General features: G+C 44.0%; 1 protein-coding gene across 2 annotated transcripts in view; it reads left to right on the forward strand.

Moving 5' to 3' along the window:
• Positions 1 to 19,441, forward strand: part of LOC147706850 (exportin-5-like) — a 2,308,032-nt gene that overhangs the window by 1,761,762 nt on the left and 526,829 nt on the right. For both annotated transcript variants that reach the window (XM_086926017.1, XM_086926018.1), the window contains exon 32: positions 16,979 to 17,041. In XM_086926017.1, coding sequence (XP_086782143.1) covers positions 16,979 to 17,041 — 63 coding nt within the window. The remainder of the gene's footprint in view (positions 1 to 16,978; positions 17,042 to 19,441) is intronic.

Consider the following 19,441-nt stretch of genomic DNA (forward strand, 5'->3'; position numbering starts at 1 on the left):
GCTCTATGCCCTCTGTGTTTAAGTCTTGTGGGTCCTGTGCTTGCAAGATGTTGGGTCCAGACCCACATTTAATCTGTATGTGGTGCTTGGGTGAGCACCACGACGCTGACGAATGTGACGTCAGTCAGCGGTTCAAGCCGAAGGCGCTGTGGGAGCGGTACATGAAGCTTCTCGCGGCGCGGTTGTCGTAGCTCATGTCGTTCGTCTACCTCCCTGGCCGGAGGTCGTTGCCGGGAGCGCCGCCCTTCACCCGGTGGCCAACATTTCCAGTCTCGGTCATCATCACAAGGTAAGCACATTGCAAGAGGTCGACGGGCCAGCACTCTATGGCGTCTTCGACTCAAGATGTGGATTGCGGAGGTGTCTCTCGCCCTACTTCAGAGACTCCAGCTCTGGGTTCACTCCCGATCCTCCCGGTTTTCCTTGGAGCCAAGGCGATATGGAAACAGATGCAGAAGTACTACTAAGCTCTCCATCTGGTCTTTGGGGCCTCGTCTCCCTCTGAAACGCCTGCGGGCCCCAAAGACGTCATAGACGCCGTGACTGCGTAATCGCCGGCGAGTTCGCCCTTGGCAGTAGTTCCAGCCTCGAACTCTGAGGCACTGGTGCATGGTCCTTTGGGCCACCACCAATAGCTCACCGTAACAGTGCCTGCCATTGAGGCCCCAGTAGTCTCCGAGCTGGTGTTAGTGTGCACTGTGACTCCGGATATCTTTGCAGATACATCTGACGTCTCTCCCCCTTCCCAGGTGGGCGTCGGCATGGCTTCATGTCGACGCCGTTCAACGTTGTTCATGGAGCAGTTTGCGGCACCAGTCATTTCTGTGGATGATCCACAAGACTTGTTAGGGGAAAATAGTGAGGAGATGACCCCCTTGGAGCAGCCAGTGGTGCCTTCTGGGTTAGACAGCTGTATTGCGGTGTTGGGTTAAGCGAGCGGGCTAGATTTGTTCCCTGCTTCCTCCCTTTTGTCACCTTCTGGCCTTGCCTTGGAAGCCAGTTCCTTTTTGGCAAAGGTTTTGAGGACAGTGGCTGATGTCTTGCATCTCACTCTGCCTACTGTGGGAAAGGCTACAGACCCTCTTATTGAGGTCCTTCATCCGGGCCAGTCGGTGATTGAGCCGGTAATCCCTTTTTGTGAGGCCCTTGCCGACATTTTATTGAGTGCATGGGCAAAACCTGAGTCAGGTGTTCCAGTGGACCATATTATTGCCCACCCATACCACCCTGCCTCTGGTGATGCCTCTTGCCTTGTTCATACTGTCCGGCACTGTGGTTTGTTTGTTTCATAAGAGTGGTCCAAGCCGGTCAGAGACAGGACCCAGCCTTCCCCTCTTTTTTCTGCGTCTTGCCTTGTTCGGCAGGTGACCCACCACAGCTTTGTATCCCAGGCCATTACAGCGTCCCCTGAGATGGAGAGCCTCTCTTATTACCCCCTTGATGAAGAGTCTAGGGAACAGGATTCTAGCAGGAAGCAGATTTTTTCCTCAACTAGTGTGGCTTTACACTCCACAAATACGGTTTGCATCCTCGGACGTTTTCTCCATAACTTGTGGGAGTCTTTGGGCCAACTTTTACCCTTGTTCCCTGAGGCTAACAGTGGTGAGTTGCATCAGTTGATTTCAGATGCTCATAAAGTGTGGAATGGATTCCACTGATTCCATTGGGCGGGCCATGGCATCTGCTGTGGCATTGCGCTGGCACGCATGGCTCTGGGCATCTGGATTTTCGGAAGCTGTCTAGTCTGTCTTGATTGGCATGCCATTTGATGGGGCTCATCTTTCTGGAGACCAAGGGGATGCGACCCTACACAGGTTTCAGGCTAGTCGTGGGGGGTCAGACCCTTAGTCTATCTGTCCCCTTCCCTTATCAATTTACGTTGATGGGGGTACCCTAGTCTAAGGGCTTCTCTCCCCTTTTTCACTTGTTTGACTAACTCTGGGTCGGGTCAGTATGACCTTTGATGGTGTTTGTTTGGCAGCCATGACGATTCAGCGTTACAACGCCTCATCGCTGGCCACTTGTATTATGGCCTTTTCAGGTCTTTTACTTTCCTTTTATACAGCCACGGTGGTGGATCTTTAAGTTGAGTAAGGGCTTATTCCCTGCTTCCGCTGGTGTTGTACTTTGTGGTGTTGAAGGATTAAATACTACTTCTTTCTTACTGAGAGTGTTTGACTCCGGATTTGACTATTTTGATCTCAGTATGGTCCTTGAAGCTGCATAGCTGTTTTGTTCTTTTATTTTTCACGGATAAGGAATTTAGTCTCAGATACCTTTTCTGGTATACCTCACACTCTATGTGGAGTATTGGTTTGCTAATGTATAGCTTGTATGTGTACCACTTACGAAGTCTATTTGTTTGTTATTAGTTAGTTTTCCAAGTACCCCGACTGGTGCGGGTGTGTAATGGCTGGATTTTCTGAGTAGGTGGGATCAGCCCCCAGGGGCCCCTCCAACCCAGCCAGAACGTACTCACCTTCCCTCCTCAGGACTCCTCTATATCCAGGCACCTGGTACCTACCTGAGGATGGGGAACTCGCAATATACAAGCTCATATTATTAAAAACACCACTAAATCTATAGGGATACTAAGAATACTCACTGATTACTAGGGATATCCATACCCTACACCACACTTATTTACATCAGTTGGTCTCGCGGCCACTCAGACCCAGACCGTTCTACCCTAGGGCAGATATTGCGCACAATCCGGTGCGACTACACATGGGCCTGCAGAACCCAATGCTCCCTTTTCCAAAGTGTTCGCGATCCTGCGAAACTACACACTAGTTCAACTACCTAGTGCTCTCATTTACTCAAGCCACAATCCTGTGGGTATCGGCACTGGTCTCCCACCCAGTGTTCTCATTAACGCCGCATATCAACGACGACCACATTCCTATGAACACCTATACATATATATATATATATTGGGATATTATCTCAGCTGTCTACTCGGGATGAAACTACAATAATAACTTTGAATATAGTTCCAGATTATAGTGTACTCCCTGCTCTTGGCATCAAAGGTCCACTCACTCCCTATTTATGTGATCACCACTTACCTGATTGGGATTACTCATCCATTCACGTAGCAACTACCTAGGAGATATATTTACCTTCAGTGAACAAGAATAGGGGCTACACACCAGTTTGTTATAAACTGGGGGTTGTTTTATTATAGCAATATAAACATTTATACAGATCTAACAAAGACTATAGGTAGAACACACCGCTTGAAAGAGAAGGATTACACATAACAGGAACACTCCGCTGAAAGGGAAAAGATTAGACATAAAGTGTAAGTGTAGCTAATGTGATGAAAACAATATCACCTGATTAGTGTGAAGTCTTGTTCTAGCTGTCATCTGGGTTCCTCTCTCGTCTGTGCCTTGGCTCATCTCAGGCTCTCTCTCTCTCCTGCACTCTTGGGTACACCTCTGCGCTGATCACTCTGTCTCTGGACTCCTCTCCCCCACACGAACTGTCTCTCCACCTTCCGTCTTCAATCTTAATGGTTCCTGCCGCTCTGATCACCGTTCATTCCACTAGCTTATTCACTCTGTCTCTGCGCCAATGTCCAATTAACTCCATCTGCTCCCATAGGTTAGTCCACGAGCTCTCCTCTATCTCTTTTAAAAGGCATTACTTCAGACTCCAGCTATTCACACCTCCTCCTGATAAGCAACTGCTTCTGACTGCTTCCTTCAGTTCCAGCTCACTATTCAACTCAGCTCTTCTCCAGATTGAACCGTCTCTCTCTCTCTGCCAACTCCACTCCACTGCTTGACTCTCTGCTGGACTCTCTCCTCGACTCTCCTCTGCTTGACTGACTGACTCCGCCTCTGCACTTCACAAATATAGAATGCTGTTTCCTCATGGAAAGTTCCAGCCATCAGCCCGCCGCCTACCAGGTCTCTGCATCACCTCGCATCAAGGACACACACCCAGCCGGCCGGCCTTTTGTTGTGTCTTCTACACAGAGAATAATACAGCCTACCGATAAGGGCTGGCCCAGACCGGTTCACTCCAAGTGAAAAACAGCCTTAACTATAAACTTTGCCTTTGCCCTGAAAAACCTCCCAGCTTTCATCAAGATGGAGTCTCTCTAGCTCTAGGCCTGTAGGCCTGAAAAGGGGTGAAATGCTCCTTAGCTCTGTCAGAATACCTACATAAACCATACCAATATGTCTAATATGTCAAAGCCAATAGGCAATAGACAGGTTAAAGTCAAGAATAAAGGCATATTAAGCAGCTATCCTCTTCTAGATCTGGAAAAAAGGGCTTAAAAGGGCCAACACAGGCTAAGAATACCTATACTAGATGCGAGCAAGACTAATGATCTATATCACTGCTAAATAAAGCCAAAAACTCTGCCATTACAGGGTGTTACTCTGATCTGCAGTTTGGTCCTTCTTCAACTATATTTTTTGCCCTTCAGGGCCATTATGGTGGGCCCATAGCCATTATTTTTTCTTGGGTGCTACCTTTCACTCTCATCTGTTTTTTCTTAACCAGGGTATTTGGTGGAGTTCTTTTTCTCTTCTTCAGCGGACTGCATATGTATTTTGAGTTTTTCGATTTTTAAACACCGTGATTGGATTCTTTGGAGTACACGGTTTCATGGCTCTCTTCTTTCTTCGGAGGGCATAGTTATTCAATCTTGGAACACACAGGTTTGAGCTTAATGTCTTAGACTGTCTGATAGGCAGAGTCTGAAACAGTTACGGCTGTTTCCACATAGTAAGAGATTTCTGTAGGATAAGAATGTATTCTTATTATTTTTCTACATTGTTCTCGTATATATTTTTCTGTCTAGGGTTAGATATAACTGGTCTTTTAGAAGTATGTATCTAATTTTCGTTTTGATACTTAACAGTCCTGGAGAAATCATGGCTGTTGCTTCTTGAAGAAGTGTTGATATATATCTTTTTATAAATATAAGTACTGATGGACTAACAATCATATTTTGTGTTGGATCACAAGTGTGCTCACATGTGTTTGCTACCGGCAAGGGTTCAGTTTTACAGGAGGCATGATCTTAATGCCAGGTTACCTGTGGTTATGATACTTTTGGTGCGTCACCTAAGGTGGTTTGTGGTTAGGTGCGGTACCTTTTTCAACTGTGTTATAAAATGTTTGGACTGGTTTTTCAGTTCTGTTTCGCCATGATGTATACAGTGTATACATGGCTGTGTGCATGTGTTAAACAGGTTTAAAAAGAAAAATGTTAAGGAGAGGAAGAAAACAGGAAAAGGTTTTTAGTGTGAGATGCGGTTGCTTCACCTTCTTTATTTCGTTTTGGTGACTTTAGGTACCTATGAGTCAAGGTCATGTTCTGACTGCCGGACCATGGCTCTGAAGGCTATGCAGGGACAAGCAAATGTTCTTTTTACCAGTGGGGTATTATTTCTCTCCTTTCATGGTGTACGGAATATGTCTTCAGTTTTCTATTGAGGCTCAATCATCTTAGTATAATGGGGATGAGTACTTCTTTATGGATTTTATCAGGACGGTTCTTCTCTGTTATTTCTTTATGGATGAGAAAAATACGGATTACAAGGCTTCTTCTTATTCTTGGCCCTTTTGGTCGACTAGTTCTGTTTCCCCTTGGAGGATAGATGCCAGCATCCGATAACTGTCAGATGGTTATTTGGGGTCCCCGCCCCCTCTTTTCCCTCAGGACTCGATTTATTTGGAGCTATAGGGTGGTTCATTATTTATATGTGATAGTGATCATAGTTAATGAAATGAATGAAATGAATGAAACTTATATAGCGCACGACTTACCCTGGGGCATCTCAGCGCTTGCTTAGGGAACCCGTCCTGGTATTCCCCTGTGAGATAACCCTGGCAGGGTATCCACAAGGCGAAAGCCAGGCATCCCACCGCGAGGGGCCGTTGTGGAGATTAAGCAAGCTATTGCCCAGAGTTGCAGAGTGTGAACCCGTGAGTTGAGAAGGCACCGGAGCGAGAATGAACGAGTCCGTGGAATTTTGAGCCCAAGACCCGCCGAGGCGGGGAATTGAACCCTGGTCCCGGGCCGAACTCAAGCTCCAGGTCTGCCGCCTCTAACCCCTGAGCCACACTTCTCCAGTTAACTGTTTATTGATTGGTTTAGAAACCATTTACAATTTAAAACATGGCTAAATCGAACAATTAAATTACAGTAGTAAATGTTAAAAACATTGAAATTAAAATTACTAAACATTTGGTGAACCATTATGGGCTAATATTGTTCTGCTGGAAGACTTCACTCTAGCTTTCCGATGGTCTAGACTCCGATTTGATTCATGAATCTGTTAACTCAACCGCTGTACTAAGATGGGGAGGGTTTAGATGTGGATATGGCTTGCAGTTGTTTTGATGCTTTATCGATGAATTTTGCAAGCCCATTATTTAGCTTAGTGTTGTTAGGGTTAGGAGCTGCCATTATTACTTGGCGGCAAGATCGAACTCCCAACATGATACATTGTCCTCGCAGCAGTGACTGTCTGGCTATGAGCAGTGCAGGGCATGTACAGACGATGTGTTCCATTGTTTCTGAATGGTAACCACCCAGCCTGCATTCTGTACTGCTACTTGGCCGGCGCCATTCGGGGAGGTTCTTCAAAAAGGGCCAGTCGCCCATCCTCATTGCTAAAAACGTATTTTTCCAATAAATTGCGCATGTGCTTGAAAGATAGAGTGGCTGAGCACCCGCTTTGAAATTGGAGATCACTGCCCAGGCATGTTTCCTCTTTGACAGTGTTGCCCTGTCCGAGGAAAAGGACCACAATCTAACAGTTTTTTTAATGGCGGTCTTTAACACCAGGTTGGAGGGGTTTGCTTCCCAGAGGTCTTTTGCTCTTAGTAACTGTTAACTGCGGTCCAAGCGTTGCCGATGCTTATGGCTGGTCTCGTTTTTCTGTATTTCCTGCCATAGTCGGGTCTCCAAGGAACCCTCCCGGGCACGTCGCAGTCTAAGACATAGTTTAATAAATGCACCTGCCTCCACTCCGTGGTGGTCTTGTAATCCCAGTTCAAGTCTCACTTGGGCTGGCGAGGCAGATCTTGAAAACCGAATAGCTCTTTTAAAAATGTTGATTATTAGTTTGTTAATTAACACGTTGGTTGTGCCCTTAGTAACTTCATGCCCATACGCCAAGGAATTATTTAACTTAGCCTTCATCACTTGCAGCATGGGGGTTAGGCTGGTGTAATGGCTGGATTTTCTGAGTAGGTGGGATCAGCCCCCAGGGGCCCCTCCAACCCAGCCAGAACGTACTCACCTTCCGTCCTCAGGACTAACTATCCAGGCACCTGGTACCTACCTGAGGATGGGGAACTCGCAATATACAAGCTCATATTATTAAAAACACCACTAAATCTATAGGGATACTAAGAATACTCACTAATTACTAGGGATATCCATACCCTACACCACACTTATTCACATCAGTTGGTCTCGCGGCCACCCTGACCCAGACCGTTCTACCCTAGGGCAGATATGACACACAATCCGGTGCGTCTACACACGGGCCTGCAGAACCCAATGCTCCCTTTTCCAAAGTGTTTGCAATCCTGCAAAACTACACACTAGTTCGACTTCCTAGTGCTCTCATTTATTCAAGCCACAATCTAGTGGGTATCCACACTGATCTCCTACTCAGTGCTCTAATTAACGCCGCATATCAACGACGACCACATTCCTATGAACACCTATATATATATATATAGTGGGAAGTCTCTTCACTAAGGGTCTGCTACTACAATATTATTATGGGATGGTGTACTAACTTAGTCCCCTGGTTGCAAGTCTCCTCTCTCCCTCACTATTACTTACCTGATCAGGGGTAGCATCTGTTCAAACAGTAATACCTACCAGGAAAGATTACCCTCACTGCATGGGATAAAGATATACACACTATGTGATTGAGTTATTTCTTGATTTAAGCGTTCCTACTCCCTTTTGATCCATCAGTGGCTCAACAGCAACTGGCTTGAAGCCAGGATAACTTTATCATAAAAGAACTCATGCACACTAATTCACTAATTAATGGGGTCATTTATTATTGGTACAATATAAACCTTTACACAGAACTGACAAAGACTATAGGTAGAACACACCGCTGAAAGAGAAGGATTAAACATAACAGGAACACTCCGCTGAAAGGGAAAAGATTAGACATAAAGTGTAAGTGTAACTAATTCAGACTACCTCACCTATTAGAAGGAAGATTTCTCTCTCTGCCTCTGGTGGGATTAGGGCTCTCTCTCTGCCTCTGGTGGGATCAGGGCTCTCTCTGTCTCTCCCTCCTTCACCACATCACCACGCCTCTGGTTCAGTTGCTCCAGCTGACAGCCTTCTTTGATGCTCTCTGCACTGCTTTCTCTCTCCTCATCTTCAGCAATCGTCTGCCTTCTTTCTCCATTTAAGAACTGCACTCTATTCTGCAGCTCCAGCAGACATTCTCTCTCTCTCTGCAAGCTGTTCTGAGCTCCAAGCTGTTCTGAGCACCACGCTGAACTGCACACCACGCTGGACTGAACTCCAAACTGAACTGAACACTCCTCCTCTCCTGTAGCTCACTAATATGGAAGCTTGTCCTTTCATGGAAAGTTACGGCCAGTAACCTGCCGCCCACCAAATTCTTGTACCTCCCCGTACCAAGGACACGTTCCCAGCTGGCCAGCCTGAAGTTGTGTCTTCGGAGTGGAGAAAAATACATTCCTTCGATAAGGGCCAGCCTGAACCGGTTCTCTCCAAGCGAACAACAGCCTTAACTATAAACTTTGCCTTTGCCCTGAAAAGCCTCTCAGCTTCATCAAGATGGAGTCCCTCTAGCTCTAGGCCTGTAGGCCTGAAAGGGGTGAAATGCTCCTTAGCTCTGTCAGAATACCTACATAAACCATACCAATGTGTCTAATATGTCAAAGCCAATAGGCAATAGACAGGTTAAAGTCAAGAATAAAGGCATATTAAGCAGCTATCCTCTTCTAGGTCTGGAAAAAGGGCTTAAAAGGGCCAACACAGGCTAAGAATACCTATACTAGATGCGAGCAAGATTAATGATCTATATCACTGCTAAATAAAGCCAAAAACTCTGCCATAACATTCCACCCTTAGATCCTTATCTTGCGAGCATCAATAAACAACAACAACCATCTAAACAAACATCAACACAATCTATCAACAAATCAAAACCTAAAAAACTTCCTAAAAACAATGACCACTTAAGGAAATTCCACCTGAAACTCAATTGTAGGGAATAGAAACCTAACAACCAACTGAAAACAAATCAAAGCACCCTTGACTTGAATGCCGAAACATATCTGAGATTGGATCTGATAACAACAGAAACTAACCAAAGCATCCTCAAACTAAATGTGCCTCAACTTCTAATGATAACTGGTGAAATCTAGTGATGTAGGGACTTATGTGTTGAATGAAAACAGCAAGGGGCCTAAATGGGGCCTACTTCGGACAACTTAAGCCTAAATGAGGCCTACCTACTATTGTCAACTTAAGAACTAAATGTGTTTCAACTCCTAATAAGAAAACAAGAAAGGGCCTAAATGAGCCTTACCTACTATAGGCAACTTAAGCTAATGATGACTCATGAAACTATTGGTGTAGGGGCTTGTTTGTGGGATGAAAATAACAATGGGCCTAAATGAGGCCTACCTACTGTAGTTAACTTAAGCTAACATTTTGGTGAAATCTGGGAAGTAGACATGACAAACTGTGTCAAGGTTTGGGCAAACATTAATACATAATCATACTAAAAGACACACCACCCAGAACAATCCAAAGTCTAAGGTAACCACCCTTTGATCAATCAAGGTGAAAATGTAAGAACAGTAAAGAAACAACCCCATTTCTACAAGATAGCTGGTGTAACATCAAGCTTAGAACAACAAAACAACCATTTTAAATCACACTGTGGAACACATATGTGCAGCACCATTCAAAAAAAAAAAAAAAGTCCTTCATTGGCAAAAACTGTTTTGAAGAAAACAGGAAAACTATAATAGGGGACATGTTTTTTGCTTTAAAAGTGGGGCCTGCTTGTCCAAGGGATTATGCAACGAAATACATGTATAATTCTGTCCCAAATAAAACATGTTTGTGGTTTTTTTTTTTTTAAAGTGGGGCCTGCTCGTAGTGATGTCAACAAAAAAATGCAGGCCAAGGAATTATGTAACTCAGTCCAAATTCTTCAGTGTAGGCCACCACCCTGCATCCTCGGTATCCGGACACTTCCTCCGATGCGGCCATCCATCACCCTTCCGGTCTGGTCTGGTCTGGTCTGGTCTGGTTCCATCATCCAAAAACAATAAACTAAAATAAAAACATGAAAGTAAAAAGCTAAAACAAGAAAAGAAGTGGAAGGGGGACGGACCCACGCACAACCACAACTCAGCAATCCTAGGAACAAGAGAACAAGTATCATTATTCTTGCAAAATAAAATTTTCCATTTAAAAAGCACCCCGGGTGCCTTTCATTATTGAAAAGAAAATATCCTAATTAATTAAAAACATTCAAAATTTAACTTTTAATAACATTTTGCAGGGCCTAACATACCCTAATCCTCTCTAAGCCAGCCCCTCCCTTCAGAGCAGGAGCCAGGCTACAGTATGAAGAAATTTGGATTACCGCCAAATGATGAGCTCACAGCATCAGCAGGGCACTGCAAGCCTCCCATTTCCCTGGTCAGAGAAGCCCGCCCAGGCCCACTTACGACTAACTAACTCCAAGGGAAGAGCCAGGTCACCCCGCCCTTAAATAAACAAGCCGTTCGCGGAAGAAAATTGGATTGTAGCCAATCATAACGAACAGGGACGTGATCGAAACCTGCAGAATGAAGGAAAAAACTCGTCTGCACAAACCAGCTGGTCTGCCAAGGTCGACAAACAAATTCCTTTGCCTGTTCTCAGGCCTGATTGTGCTAACCAACGAAAGCTAGCATTTTAAAAAAAACAATTCTGTTACAGTGTACTACTAATTAAAAGCTCCAGTTTCTAAAAAGACTTTTGTCTAACTAATTCAGCTAAAGGCAAGACATTTAAAATATGGGCACTTATTTAGAAAGGGGCAACTAACTTTTGCACACAAGATTATACATTCTGAATTTGAAAAAAAAAACGAATTAACATGATCCATTGTCAGCTGCTGAATGAGAAATAATTTGTAAAACAACATAAAATGCAGATACATTTCAACATTGTATTTAATTTAACCAGGGGCATTATATCATTTTACATTACAGTGTAATTTAACATGCAAGCCATTCAAGCCAGCCTAATAAAAGGGCCACATTCATACACTAATAAACAACGTATTATTTTCTAACTGAATTGGTTCACTTAATAAAAAAGATTTTGCTGACACATTTATAAAAGAATACGTTTTAATTTACATTTGGGAAAATAATAATGTTACATTTTAACATTTTTTTTTTTCAAAGGCACATGGTTGCCTTCCACTAATTAAAAGCACGTGTTACCATGCACTGTCGGGCAAGATTGATTATTCTCAACCTGTGATCATTGCAACCAGCACATTCCTGTCTAGATGGAAAACCCTCAAAGAAACAATTAATGAAAACAGCTCCGTAGCGTGCACTCTAACGGGCCATCTTTTTAACATTTCACTCATTTTAAAAGAACACAGCTCTCTCCGTAATCCGACTGGTTGATTCATAACCACATCAGTTCCAAGGCAAACCCACACAAAAATTCGTAGACGCATTTCAAAAAGAATGTGAAATGAACAGAACCCTTCGCAAAACACAAGATGGTACCTTTCCGTCAAGAAACTGACAAAGCACATAGGCAGACCAAGGAATCAAAAAAAAAGTCAAAATCAAACCATCAAATAATCCACTGACTTTTATAGTCAGGTCAGATAACCATGCATGTTGACAGCATGTAAAAAATAAAGACTGCCATCTCAACTCAAGATATTAACCCTTTGGCAGCTCAAGCAGAATCATTTCCCAACGACTGCAGATACATGGGAAAATCATGAGCACATTTCTTCACGTTTACAGATAACACGTACACATATTTTCAAAAACGTTATCCCCAAGCACCCGAGAGAGATCCAGCTCTCTCCTGCCAAACGTAATGATAACATGCCCTGTCCAAGCCATGACCACATGGCGCTATTCACAAGCCATATTTACAAGACAAACTTTTCACAAACAATATTTCCAAGGCGCAATGCACAAGGAACACAGCAGATCAACATGAGAACATGCACCTCACAAGCCACATTAATATGGCGCTATTCACAAGCCATATTTACAAGATAAGCTGTTCACAAACAACATTTCCAAGGCGCAATGCACAAGGAACACAGCAGATCAACATAAGAACATGCACCTCACAAGCCACAATAATATGGCGCTATTCACAAGTCATATTTACAAGGAGCTATATTCAAAGAACTCCACAGATCATATTACAATGAACACATTTCACATCGCACAGCATAAGCCGATGCAGCAAGCAATTTAATGGGCAATTTAAAAGCATTTTTACACACATTTATACAATTGGACCATCACAAAGATGTAACTGGCTTCCTCATGTAATGCCATCCTCCAACTCTGACAGTTTAAACACCAAGATGAAAACCATTCCTTCCACCCTGAATAAACCAAATGCCATGATGTAATGCACTCTCCTCACGCTGCAACTGTTCAAGCCCATAGGTCTAACAGGCTACATAAACTGCAACATTACGCCAGATGGAACCAGCGTTCAGGGCACTCCCTCAGAACACATGGGAAACTCTCTAAGCACATGGCAAGGTCACACAGGTTTCGTAAACTGTTCGTAGACGCCAGATGTTATGTCTGGCGCTCAGGGCACTCCCAAAAGAATCTAAGCACATGGCCAGGCACACAGGATAAGTAAGCAGTTCGTGACGCCAGATGTAATGGCTGGATTTTCTGAGTAGGTGGGATCAGCCCCCAGGGGCCCCTCCAACCCAGCCAGAACGTACTCACCTTCCCTCCTCAGGACTAACTATCCAGGCACCTGGTACCTACCTGAGGATGGGGAACTCGCAATATACAAGCTCATATTATTAAAAACACCACTAAATCTATAGGGATACTAAGAATACTCACTAATTACTAGGGATATCCATACCCTACACCACACTTATTCACATCAGTTGGTCTCGCGGCCACCCTGACCCAGACCGTTCTACCCTAGGGCAGATATGACACACAATCCGGTGCGTCTACACACGGGCCTGCAGAACCCAATGCTCCCTTTTCCAAAGTGTTTGCAATCCTGCAAAACTACACACTAGTTCGACTTCCTAGTGCTCTCATTTATTCAAGCCACAATCTAGTGGGTATCCACACTGATCTCCTACTCAGTGCTCTCATTAACGCCGCATATCAACGACGACCACATTCCTATGAACACCTATATATATATATATAGTGGGAAGTCTCTTCACTAAGGGTCTGCTACTACAATATTATTATGGGATGGTGTACTAACTTAGTCCCCTGGTTGCAAGTCTCCTCTCTCCCTCACTATTACTTACCTGATCAGGGGTAGCATCTGTTCAAACAGTAATACCTACCAGGAAAGATTACCCTCACTGCATGGGATAAAGATATACACACTATGTGATTGAGTTATTTCTTGATTTAAGCGCTCCTACTCCCTTTTGATCCATCAGTGGCTCAACAGCAACTGGCTTGAAGCCAGGATAACTTTATCATAAAAGAACTCATGCACACTAATTCACTAATTAATGGGGTCATTTATTATTGGTACAATATAAACCTTTACACAGAACTGACAAAGACTATAGGTAGAACACACCGCTGAAAGAGAAGGATTAAACATAACAGGAACACTCCGCTGAAAGGGAAAAGATTAGACATAAAGTGTAAGTGTAACTAATTCAGACTACCTCACCTATTAGAAGGAAGATTTCTCTCTCTGCCTCTGGTGGGATTAGGGCTCTCTCTCTGCCTCTGGTGGGATCAGGGCTCTCTCTGTCTCTCCCTCCTTCACCACATCACCACGCCTCTGGTTCAGTTGCTCCAGCTGACAGCCTTCTTTGATGCTCTCTGCACTGCTTTCTCTCTCCTCATCTTCAGCAATCGTCTGCCTTCTTTCTCCATTTAAGAACTGCACTCTATTCTGCAGCTCCAGCAGACATTCTCTGTCTCTCTGCAAGCTGTTCTGAGCTCCAAGCTGTTCTGAGCACCACGCTGAACTGCACACCACGCTGGACTGAACTCCAAACTGAACTGAACACTCCTCCTCTCCTGTAGCTCACTAATATGGAAGCTTGTCCTTTCATGGAAAGTTACGGCCAGTAACCTGCCGCCCACCAAATTCTTGTACCTCCCCGTACCAAGGACACGTTCCCAGCTGGCCAGCCTGAAGTTGTGTCTTCGGAGTGGAGAAAAATACATTCCTTCGATAAGGGCCAGCCTGAACCGGTTCTCTCCAAGCGAACAACAGCCTTAACTATAAACTTTGCCTTTGCCCTGAAAAGCCTCTCAGCTTCATCAAGATGGAGTCCCTCTAGCTCTAGGCCTGTAGGCCTGAAAGGGGTGAAATGCTCCTTAGCTCTGTCAGAATACCTACATAAACCATACCAATGTGTCTAATATGTCAAAGCCAATAGGCAATAGACAGGTTAAAGTCAAGAATAAAGGCATATTAAGCAGCTATCCTCTTCTAGGTCTGGAAAAAGGGCTTAAAAGGGCCAACACAGGCTAAGAATACCTATACTAGATGCGAGCAAGATTAATGATCTATATCACTGCTAAATAAAGCCAAAAACTCTGCCATAACAGCTGGGACCTAGTAACTGTTTTGCCAATTTTGCAGCGGCCGCTACTAAAGACAAGGCTTTGGTTTTCAATGTTTCTTTGTACTTGGTAAAAGTGCCTCTTGGTTAAAAAAAGATGCCCAAGTATTTGTAACTGGGGGTTGATTCGAGCTTTGTGTTGTTGAAGTGCCACCTTTCTGTTGGCTTTTTTTGCTTCCCCAAAGATATTGTTTTGGTATTTGACAGGTTCAGTTCGAGGCAATTTCTTGTTGTGTAATGTAGCAGTTCATTCAGTAGCCGCTGGAGACCCACTTTTGTGTGGCTTAACAGCACCATGTCATCGGCATACAACAGATTGGTAATGCGGGTCCCATCTAGTTGAAGGGGTTGGCAGTTTACACTGTCGAGTACTGGAGAAAGGTCGGATATGAACAAATTAAAAAGAAGTGGGGCCAATACACAACCTTGTTTGATGCCAGTTTCAGTACGAATCTTTCTAGAGACATGGAAGCCGTCACCCAGCTTAATTCTTATCCATGATTTTGTATGAAGTTGAATTATTGCTTGAAGAAGAGGCGGGGGTAGGCCCCATGATTTTAGTTTCTGATGTAGCAGTTCCCTGGGCACATGGTCGAAGTCCGCTTTGAAGTCGATGAAACAGCAATGCAGCTGGATTTGTTGAGCTGTCGCTTTCTCCATCAGAAGTGTTAGAGTTAACAGGTTGGTTGTAGTACCGGTGTTAGCCACGAAGCCGGTCTGATTAAAAGGGAGGCGCACGGTTATTTCGACCCAGGCCTGTAGCTCCTCCAATAGGATGTTTGCATAGTACTTAGATTTTACGTTGAGGAGTGCTACCACTCTGTAATTTTTTGGCTCATTTCTCTGCCCACATTAGTGATCATAGGTACTATTAAGAGCCAGGCTCTATTCCTAAATATTTCCATCTACATTTAGTCCGTGGTTGGTTTTGACTGGCTGGTTCTCTTTGTGAACTGTTGTAGGATTAGTTCTCAGACCATCCTCTGGTGGGTATAGCTATGGTATTCAATTCAAAGTTAAGGAATTTGCAGCTAGATATCTCTATCAAATGCACAAGTTACTAACCTTCGGTAATGTAAAATCTGGTTGAGACACAGTCTAGCCGCATATTCCTTAACGCCCTGCCCCTCCTCCCAGCTCTGCAAAAGACCTTTCAGATCAAGGGTTATACCCTGTATCAATACTGGTTTGTATACCAGTGGTCAATATCTCACGTAATGGTGATCTGTAGAGTGGAGGGTTTTCCCCTTTTTAAGGATGATTCTGCTTTGGGGTGCAGAGTTCACGTAGCCTAAACATCTTTGATTAATGTGGGGTTTTTCCCTTAAACCTTTTGGATGGTAATGGCATACCATTTCATGTTGTTCGTAATTGGTGTTTTTGATTGTTTTTGGGCACTCTGTTTCCACAGCCAGTTTCTAGAGTGGCTCCATGTTCTGGCGCAGAAGTTTTCATTGAAGAAGCTAACGTCCACATGCCGGAGTGGACTTATATGATATGGCTTCTCTGACGTCATATCTGGAGACAACGTCATCACAGAGCTGCATGACGCCACCCTATGCGCGCGGAGGTACTGCTGAAAAATTTCCGGATCCAGACTGGTGCTTGGGGAGAATTTAAAGTTAAGGAATCTGCGGCTAGACTGTGTATCTACCAGATATTAATTTAACAAAGGTAAGTAACTTGTAAATTATGTTTTTATTGAAAACCTGTTAGCTGAGAATGATTCTAAGGTTTTCAATGCTGGGATTATATTCCTGAGTACTACGATTAAGTATTTTGCTAAAGGAAGATCTGATTCTTGAAATTTAGGAAATTGCCCAACAGTCAAGGATGTCTAATTTGGAAACATTCCACCATCATACTCCTAGTGCTTCCCACTGCATCTTCATATGGTAGCTATTGAACTATTCAGAGGTCCTGAGCTCTGCTATGCACACAACTTCATTGTACTGTTTATAATTATCTTCAAATAAAACATTACAGTCTTATTTGGCACTCTTGCAAGTCTCTTGTTCCCAGTATCTATGAATCTGTTAGGTCATGTGCAGCTGACGGAGCACATTGACTGGGATGCTGAGCTGCTATGTGCTTAATATAAAGCCCTCTGTAACCTCTGTTGCTTCTATTTGCAGATGCTTTCATCATGTCCATGAAGGATACAGATGACAGTGTCATGGTTGCTGTTGAATCTGATGGTAAGTAACATTTCTAATCTATAAATATGTGTGCATGGGAGTGAGCAGTGTCAAGGGCTGTGTGCTGGATTTCCTCTTTTCTTGATTGTACGTGGTAGGGGTAACCTCTTACTGTAGCCACGTTGCCTCTTCCCCAGTGTATAAGAAAACAGATAGTTTCCAGAAGGAGCCTCCAAACAGGAGGAAAAAACTGCAGCAAAAATCCTCCTGAGTCTTGATGGAAGAGCTAGAAGCTGGAGGCTGGTGACAAGAAGCAGGGTCTCAACTGGAAATCAGTGATACTGAATACTGATGGAACAGAAGCACCAAGGGAAGGATGAAGATCTGGAGTACTGGAACAGAAAAATACAGAGAGATGAATGCAACTAAAACAGACTACCCGTAAGCATTGTGATGCAACACTTCCGGATCTGATCTGAGAGTATATACATCGGGGACCGGAAATGACATCATCTATGTCAGCTATCTTGGAGTAGGATGACAAATGTTGATGCTCATAAGGTGCCACTTGGATTGTGGAAATAATGTTTTAGGAATCACCAGTATATTCCGAGAAGGTATAAGAATTTAGAAAACTCTTTAATTATTGACGCCAGAATGGAGGACAGCAGCCTTCCAGTGCAAGCCTACTCAGTCCAGTGAATGCTCGTTTATCCGAAAGACTGAGGATTCAATGATATCCAGTACAGGCTGCGAAGGAGTGAAGCCTGCAGAGCCCTCAGGAGAGTTGTGCCGAGACAACTTCCTGCGACTTTTGAATCTGGATGACCACTAAGCATAACAAGCAATGGTGAGGGCTAGTTATCCGTTGTAAATGTTCATGTCGTCTACATCAGGGTCTCTGCTTAGCATTGTGGTTGTCGTAAATAATGACTCCTGCATCACTCCACTGACTGCCAGATGTTTAAATGAACCATGAGGTTTTGTGTGCTTGTAATAGCCCAGCCTTGGCGACTACATAGCATTGTCTGTGATTCCTTCTGGGTAGCTTAATTTAAGTGAGATTGTGACTCAAGTCCTATCAAAAGTACATTTGGCAAAGTTCGGACAGCTCCTGGACAAATACATCTAACCTCAACTACCAGCACACTTTAAATCAGACAGGAAAATTGTCATTATCAGTTTGTCCCTGAAACTATCAAGAATTATTGTTTCACCTTGTGTAGTAATGTCCTCATTAATGATTCATTGAATAGCATAGTTCCTCAGCACATTAAAATCAGTTCTGCATTATGTGTAGTCACGTAGTATTCACAAACTCTGCTCAAACTTGAAGCCTCCTTTCATGTTAAATAAGAGGACGATTAAGCTCAACACATCTAATCTAATCCTATCTGCAGTGATTCCGGATCACAATTATTTCTTCAGTTTTGGCTTTGACACAAGCATATAGACTATTCAAGGGTATAATGTACATTGAATTATCGTTCCAGGAATTAATTGTTCTTACACAATACTATACTATAAAATAATTGACTTTTCTGCTCTTTGCACATCACAACACTCCTGAAGCATATATTTTACAATCAAAATTTCTGAGACCATAAAAATCCCTTTGTTCCATCTGCTTACGTAAACATCTAAACTGCTTGATTGCATAGCATTAAATTCCTGTATGCAGTGCGGGTTTGGGCATTTTTGGGCATCTGGCAAGTTTAGAAAGCCACAAAGCAGGATAAGAGAACCCTACTCACAAGGAACCAGGGCAATTAATTTATCAAGAAAACAGTGGTTCCTGTGGTTAGTAAATGTACGGTAAGAAATCAGTACATGGCGTAATAGCAATCACAGTAATAGAGGGTTTGAGGAGGGATGTCAGAAGGAGAAGCAAGGCTCATAATACCAAGTTTTTATACCATCATAGTCTTTGTATTTAAAAAAAAGAAATTTTAGTCAGTTATATACATTGCACACATAGGGGCCCATTAGGATGTCGGGCGTATTGCCCCCGCCAGACTGGCGGTAGCCATCGCCAGGCTGGCGTGGGTAATCCGCCGCCATCCACACTCGTTTCCCCCCGCCATATTAGTATGGCGGGGGGGACCTCTGCGTACGGAAAGACCGTCTGCCGCTTTTCGGCCGCTTTTCCGCCCCGGTCGCATTGCGGCCGGGGCAGAAAAGGAATAATATGGTGGCGGTGTCTATCAGACACCGCCAGCCATATTATGATGGGCTTGTGTAGATGACTTCCGCGGCGGCGATGCCACCACGGAAAGGCATGCGGTCTTCACTCTGGGGGCCCCCTGCGGGCCCCCAGAGTGAAGGAGAGGTGGGGGGTGCACACGGTGGATACCTGTGGTACACAAAGCGGCAGGCACCGCGCGGTGCCTGCCGCTTTGTAAATGCAAATGCTGAAATGCATTTTTAGCATTGTGGCGGGCGGTGCAGAGATAAGGTGCA

Source organism: Lissotriton vulgaris, chromosome 6 (genome assembly GCF_964263255.1).
Source record: "Lissotriton vulgaris chromosome 6, aLisVul1.2, whole genome shotgun sequence".
Taxonomy (NCBI): Eukaryota; Metazoa; Chordata; class Amphibia; order Caudata; family Salamandridae; genus Lissotriton; species Lissotriton vulgaris.